This window comes from Mus pahari, chromosome 23 (genome assembly GCF_900095145.1).
Source record: "Mus pahari chromosome 23, PAHARI_EIJ_v1.1, whole genome shotgun sequence".
Classification (NCBI taxonomy): Eukaryota; Metazoa; Chordata; class Mammalia; order Rodentia; family Muridae; genus Mus; species Mus pahari.
This window is the reverse complement of record NC_034612.1, coordinates 28,231,927-28,239,469: the sequence shown is the minus strand read 5'-3', so window position 1 is coordinate 28,239,469 and position 7,543 is coordinate 28,231,927. Positions and strand designations below refer to the sequence as shown.

General features: G+C 41.4%; 1 protein-coding gene across 2 annotated transcripts in view; it reads left to right on the top strand.

Annotated features, from left to right (window-relative positions):
- The window catches only part of Znf3 (zinc finger protein 3), a 10,531-nt gene extending 4,807 nt beyond the window's left edge, over window positions 1-5,724 (top strand). The window contains exons 3-5 of one of the 2 annotated variants that reach the window (XM_021222648.1): window positions 782-873; window positions 1,348-1,474; window positions 3,113-5,724. In XM_021222648.1, coding sequence (XP_021078307.1) covers window positions 782-873; window positions 1,348-1,474; window positions 3,113-4,158 — 1,265 coding nt within the window. In that variant the 3' untranslated portion in view covers window positions 4,159-5,724. The remainder of the gene's footprint in view (window positions 1-781; window positions 874-1,347; window positions 1,475-3,112) is intronic. The other variant, XM_029533887.1, reaches the window with a different exon arrangement.
- Window positions 5,725-7,543: the final 1,819 nt, after the last annotated feature.

Below are 7,543 nucleotides of genomic sequence, written 5' to 3'. Positions count from 1 at the left end.
TTTCTGAGTTCAAGGCCAGCCTGGTCTACAAAGTGAGTTCCAGGACAGCCAGGGCTATACAGAGAAACCCTGTTTCGAAAAACCAAAAAGAGTCTATAATGCTCTTCTAGAGAACCTTCATATCCATATGAAGGATTAAAGGCGTGCGCCACCACCACCCAACTCCTTTTCATCAGATCTGGTTTTTATGGAGTGGGTTAGACCCTAAGAGACAAACACCAAACTTATGGCTGATGAAGAAAGGTATGTGATCAAGTTCAGAGCTAGGAAATATTTCTGTTGTATAAATAAAGATTTGATCTGCAGATGGAAAAAGGGGTGTGGGTGTTGTGTTTTCTGACAGAGCTTGAGGGAAGCTGCTCATTTTTCTTTGCTTAAGAATCCCATAAGAGACTTTGCAGTAATGGAAGGGAAATGACAGTATAACTGGTTTCCTGGCCCAGTTTGAAGAAAGGGCATGAATAGTCAAAGGAGCTGTTAATGGAGTTCAGCAGTAGAACACTTGCTTAGCATGCACAAAGCTGAGTTCAGGCCAGCTTGGTCTACAAAGTGAGTTCCAGGCCAGCCAGGGCTATACAGAGAAATCCTGTCTTGAAAAACTAACAAAAAAAAAAATAAAATAAAATTTTTTATATATATATATATATTATGAGCATTATATGTATATGATGCTCATATGCTCATAAAAGGAAAGACTGGGTGGTTTGGTGGATTTTTGAGACATGTGACCACGCATCAGAAAGCAGGTAGATTGATTCCTAGCCCTGGTATTGTCCTTCAGCTCTTTCTTCTTCAAAAGTCCCTTCCTTTCCTGACAAGGACAGTCTGGGGGACAAGATGTTGGCTGCTGCACTTCTAAAGGCCAAGTCTCAGGTAAGCCATGGTTCCCTTCATTCTTTTCCTTTTCCTTTTGATATCTCATTCAGTGCCCTAAATTCTAATTCTGTCCATCCAGACCACAGATCTGGGGGCAGTGAGATGATGTAGTGCATAAAGGTGTCTGCTGCCATCCTGCGAATCTAAGCTCAATCCCTAGTAGCCACATGTTAGAGAGAACTGTCTGATTGACCTCTGACCTCTGACCTCGATGTGTGTATAGTAATACTCCTTCCCCAAATAAATAAATGTTAATAAAAAAATTACTTCCGTTATGAACTCTTGGAAGGCAGTTATGTTCATCACTATACTTTCAGTGCTGCACCCTGTTGTGGATGTTCTTGCTGGCATTGCTGCAACCTCTGCCTGCATCCCAAAGAGGTATTATCAGCCCCATCCTGGCTGCTATTTGGTCTTTCCAGTCCAGATCCTTGCCCTGAAATTCCATGTGTGGCCATGTGACTGTTTCAGGAGTTGGTGACATTTGAGGATGTAGCTGTGTACTTCATCTGGAAAGAGTGGAAGCGTTTGGAACCTGCACAGAGGGACCTCTACAGAGATGTGATGCTGGAGAATTACGGGAATGTGTTCTCACTGGGTAAGGACAGAACATGCTATCTCTTGGCTACAGGGTTGGCTAGTGGCAGTGTAGTCTTAGAAAACTCTAAAAGAGATGGCACTTTCTGCTCTTGCAGAAAACCCAAGTTCAGTTTCTATTACTCACATGGAGGCTCAAAATCGTTTGTAACTCCATTTCAGGGAATCTGAAGCAATCTTCTGGGCTTCCAAGCGCAATAAACACACAATTGGTGCATATATACATACATACATGTAGACAAAGAATCATATACATTAAAAATAAATTTAAAACTAGTAAGAATAACTCACATTTATAGGATAATTTGTAGTGTATTAGGAAGTTTCACAGATACCTTGCATTTAATCCTCACAGTAACTCCATAGTTGAGGAGATTAGTATTATCCTCATTTTATAGATATGCATAAGCAGGCCTGGAGAGATGGCTCAGTGGTTAGGAACCCTAGCTGATCTTCTGAAGAGCCTGTGTTTGATTCCCTTCAACCACATGACAGCTCACAACTTCTATAGCCCTAGTTTCTGGGAATCTGATGCCCTCTTCTAGCCTCTACAGACAGTAAGCATACCTGTGATACACATACATACATACATGCAGGCAAAACACTCATATATGGAAAATACAAAAAGACCATTAGAAGCCAGCTGGGTGTAGTAGCATAAACTTCTCAGCACTTGAGAAGTAGAGGCAGGTGGACCAACTGTTATATGTTCAGCACATGATGCCTTTGAGACCACCCTAGGTTACATGAGACCCTGCCTCAAACAAACAGTGAACTTAGATACTTTTTGCATGATAAATGACAAAGCTTGAGCTCTAGTGGTTTTTCTTGTTATTTATGTCTATGTATGCATGTATGTATGTATTCACTTATTTGAAACAGGGTTTTACACTGCACCCTAGGCTAGCCTGGAACTTATTAAGTAGCCCAGGATGACCTTAAATTGTGTAATCCTTCTATATCAGCCATTCTAGTGCTGGGATTATAGGTGTGAGCCACTAGATCTGGCTGAGCCCCATTCTATTAACATCAAACCTGGTGCTTTAGCCCTGTATTTTCACAACTTAACATGTCACAAATAGACTTCTAAAGGATTAGTATGTTGGGATTTTTGAACATGTAAGGTAGTGCTCCATGTCTAGGTGAACATTGTAGAACTCTCTATTCCTCTTTTTTTCTGTTAGATTACTCCAAGGACCTACTCTTTTGTTTAGGAGCTTATGTACCCCTAGTAGAAATGTATTGTTTCGGTGCTGGGAATCAATCCTGGGTCCTCTGCAAGGGCAACAAGTGCTCTAAACCTTTGAGCAAACTCTTTAGCTCCTCTTACCTAATTTTTGTTCCCTACAAAGCAGGCCATCTCCTCCCACCTCTACACGTCCTTGACTTCCTCTGGGTTCACATCTTTTCTCCCTGACTTTGCCTTCTCCCTTATTTCTTCTGTTTTTTTAGCCTATTTGTCTTAACTTTGCTTTAGTTATACGAACAACTTGAAAGGTCTCTCTTTAGGACAGCAAAGGGGCATTGTACTTTGGGCACTATAAATGTCAGCCACATGATTATCTGTTCTCTGACTTATATTTTTCTCACAAATAATATGTGACACTTTTTTTTGTTTTTGTTTTTTTAATTGTGCTAGATGGAGATTCCAAAACTGGAAATGATCGAGTAATCTCTGAAGGTATGGGGTCATGTGAGATGATACTGGGGCGATTCCAAAAGGATGTTTCTCAGGGTCTTAAATTTGAAGAAGCCTACGAACAAGAAGTCAGTCTGCAAAGGCAGCTAGGGAATTCCTCTGTTGGAAGACTGAATAGGAAAATACAAGAGTTTCACCAAGTTAGAGTTGAGGAAAAGCTCACCCATATGGGAGAAAGAAATGAGAAGTACAGTGAGTTTGGGAACAGCTTCACTGTGAATTCCAAACTTATTTCACATCAAAGACTTCAGATGGGAGACAAACCCCATAAGTGTGATGAATGTAGCAAGAGTTTCAATCGTACTTCAGACCTTATTCAACATCAGAGAATTCACACTGGAGAAAAACCATATGAATGTAGTGAGTGTGGAAAGGCCTTCAGCCAGAGCGCACATCTTATTCAGCACCAGAGAATCCACACTGGAGAAAAACCTTATGAATGTAAGGATTGTGGGAAGACCTTCAGTTGTAGCTCTGCTCTCATTCTACATCAGAGAATTCACACTGGGGAGAAACCTTATGAATGTAACGAATGTGGAAAAACATTTAGCTGGAGCTCCACTCTTACTCACCATCAGAGAATCCACACTGGTGAGAAGCCCTATGCTTGCAATGAATGTGGGAAGGCCTTCAGCAGGAGTTCCACCCTTATTCATCATCAGAGAATCCACACTGGAGAAAAACCCTATGAATGTAATGAGTGTGGGAAAGCCTTCAGCCAGAGCTCACACCTTTATCAGCACCAGAGAATCCACACTGGAGAGAAGCCCTATGAATGTATGGAATGTGGAGGGAAGTTTACCTACAGTTCCGGCCTTATTCAACATCAGAGAATCCACACAGGGGAGAATCCCTATGAATGTAGCGAGTGTGGGAAAGCCTTCAGGTATAGCTCAGCTCTTGTTCGCCATCAGAGGATTCACACTGGAGAGAAGCCTTTGAATGTAATAGGTGTAAAGCAAAAGTTCTCTCAGAGTCTCTGCTGAGAATCCACATCAGAGAATCCACATGAGAGAGCCATAAACTATTTTCTTCACGTCCTAAGTCTACAGAGCTCTTGCCTTACCTGTTTTAATAGGACCAATTTAGGGTCTGTCCCACCTCGAACAATTCACTTAAAGTGGGGCTGACTGGGAAATCATCTTGGCACAGTGATCAGCAGGATTTTCCAGGAGCGGATACTAGTCTTAAAAAAACTGTGAGACAAGTAGTAAATTAAGCACTGGGAATAGAAGGAAGCTTGGGGACCAGTTACCCACTTTTGGGAAGGGGTTTGCACTAAACCAATTTTCTCATACCAGAAGAGCCTTTCCTTCCAAGGTGGGGATGATGCTTATGTGCAACAAAATTCCAATGATTTTACTAGCTGGAGTCAGGCTGGTAAGCATAGAATGCAGAGGGAATAATATTCTTGAGTCAACATATGCTCTGAGAAGAGAAACAGAGGCTGTATTCCTTTTCCTTTTCTTTTTTGTTTGAGAGACAGGTTCTCCCTAGGTATCCCTGGCTGTTCTTGACCAGACTGGCTTTGAACTCAGAGAGACCTGCTTGCCTCTGCCTTCTGAGTGCGGGGATTAAAAGCGTATACAACTATTCCAGGCTCCCAGGCTGCATTTCGAAAGCACTCTTCCTAACCCAGCTTTAATATTGGACAAGGAATATGCTGCTTTGGTACATGGTTTCATGAATTCAGGGAACTTGGTGCTGATGGGCTTATTTTATTAGGGGGAAACAAAAAATGACCCCATCAAGGGTTTCTGTAATGACTATCCTTTAGGCTCTTGGAGCAGTGTACCGTGTTTTCAAGAGCAGTCAGGCAGTACGGTGGGCTGACCCTTGTGATATCACTGACAGAGAATCCCATAGGAGCAGTCAATAACCTGAGGTAGACCAGAACTGGTAGATTTAGCACTGGCCTGACTCCTGTCCTTTTTTAAACTTCCTAGTCCTGTGATGAAAAGTAATTTAATGTCAGCCCCTAGTTACTATATGCTCTCAGGGAACTTGCCTCCCCTCTTGTCCTGCCCTCTTACATATAACATCTGGCTTCAGCATCTGGACTTCTCTGGATTCCACCTCTGACTTCAGCTACTTCAAAGTACACAAACAGTAAAGCCAGAGAGGGATTGAGGTTTGAGCTTTGCAGGGGGCTCCTCCTAGGTTTAGGTGGTGCTCCCTGAGTGTTCCCAACCCAACGGATGACTTTCCATATTTCCCCACCCCTGCCCACCCTGTAGCATAAATGAAATGCACTACTAAACAGAATAGTTTTTCCGAAGGGAGTGTTTTTGTATGGGAGTCACACTTGTGTCAGTTAAAACAGCACAGTGACCATAAATGGAATCCTAAAGTGAACTTTGAAACTTTTCTTTGATAAACTTTTTTGGGGGGGGGACGTGTCACAAACTTGTCACACACAACTCAATCTCTTGTAGACATTGTTGCAGACTATATAAATGTATGTAGCCAACTTCATACCAAATTCAGGATCTTATGAGCTATAGATCATTTTGTCTAAGAATGATACTGAAAACTAAAAAAGTATATTTGGCTCTTGTATATCAATGGGTAAATTTCTCTGTCTTGGCTTGATGTTTTTAGAAGGATATTATAGCCATGGAAAATGGTAGGCTAGGAATGTTATGATGAGATTAACATTAAGATGGCCATGAACTCACTTCTTTTTGTAGGCTACTGTGATGGATCATCTAATATTTTTCTTTAATTTCACAAAATTACGGAACCAATCATCCAGGCTCCTTTAGCACTTGTTGCCAGGCCTGATGGTTCAGGCTCTCATCTCAGCTTGGGAGACTGATAGAGAAAGATCACAAGTTCAAGGCTTGCCTGGACTACCCTGAGTTCAAGACCAGCTCGTAAGCAGTCCGTTTCCCTGCTGGTCATTCTAATTACTAAAAATTAAGCTGAACCAAATTCTGCCTCCTTGTCAGTTTTACAATTAGCTTCTAGTTCTGTCTTTCCTAGCAATACAACTTAATTTTTTTATCAAATAAAAATTTAGAGAACATTTTTCATTCATAGCAAAATAAGATATGTTATTTCCCCTCTGATGGAGATTAAACCCAGTGTCTCATGGTGGGAAAGAATTATGTACCTCAGCCCCAATATTTTTTGGTTTGTGTATTCATACATGCACACACATAGTTGGTTCTCTTGCCATTTGGGTTTAAGGAATGAAGCTGAGGTCACCAGGCCTGGCAGGGGCAAGAGTCTTTGAGCCATGTGTCTGATCCACGAGGGGTTTTTGTTTTGTTTTTTGAGGGTTTGTTTTTGTTTTGTTTTTTGTTTTGTTTTTTAAGACAAAGTTCCTCTATGTAGCCCTGATTGTCCTAGAACTCACTTTGTAGACCAGGCTGGCCCTGAACACAGAGGTCTGCCTGCCTCTGCCTCCTGAGCACTGGGATTGGGTGCACCACCACCATCTGGCTGGATTGTTTCTTTTTAGCAAACAATACAAAACAAAAACAAAAACAAAAAGTCGTTTTGCTTTTATTTGTGTTTTATTGTGTTTATTTGTGGGACCCTGCTTTGTAGCCCAGGCTAGCCTTGAACTCAAGCCTACTGCAACCTTTTCAAATTCTGGAATTACAGGTTAATCCATCGTGACTAGTTAAAAGAGACAGTTGGGTTTCCCCCCTCAATTAAAAAAAAAAAAGCCCCAAAGGCCAGAGATGTAGCTCAGTTTGTAGAGGACTTGCCACACTTGCTGAAGCCCTAGATTTGAGCTCCAGCACTGTGCAAATTGGGCATGGCTTAATTCTAACACTTAGGAAGGTCAGGAGTTCAAGGTTATCCTCATATATGTGTTTGTAGCTAACCAGAGCTACATAACCCCCTCCCCAATAAACCATAGATTTTAGCTAGGTACATTACTTAAAATGTCAGTGATGAATCGGAAATTGTATAGACTATCCACACAAAAATGACCACAATAGTTTGTTCTAAGATAACAGTTGTTTTGCTTTTTCTATAGATTTTATTTTTATTTATCTTTTGAATTATGGGCCCATGGAAGCTGTTCAAGGGCACTCGATCCCATGGAGCTGGAGTTACAGCTGTGAACTATCTCACATGGGTTCCCAAATGCCAAACTTGGATCTTGCAGAAGAACAGTATTTTAGTAATTGTTCTATTGCTATTGCACTATTACTATTTTAGTAATTGTTCTATGCTACACCATGGCAAAAGCAAATGTTATAAAAGAAAGCACTTAATTGGGGCTTTACTTACAGTTTTAGAGGGTAAGACCATGACCATCATGGCAGGAAACAAGCAAGCATAGCAATGGAACAAAGCTAAGAGCTTTGTATTTTGATCTATAGGCAGCAGCCAGGGAGGGGTGTTGGGGAG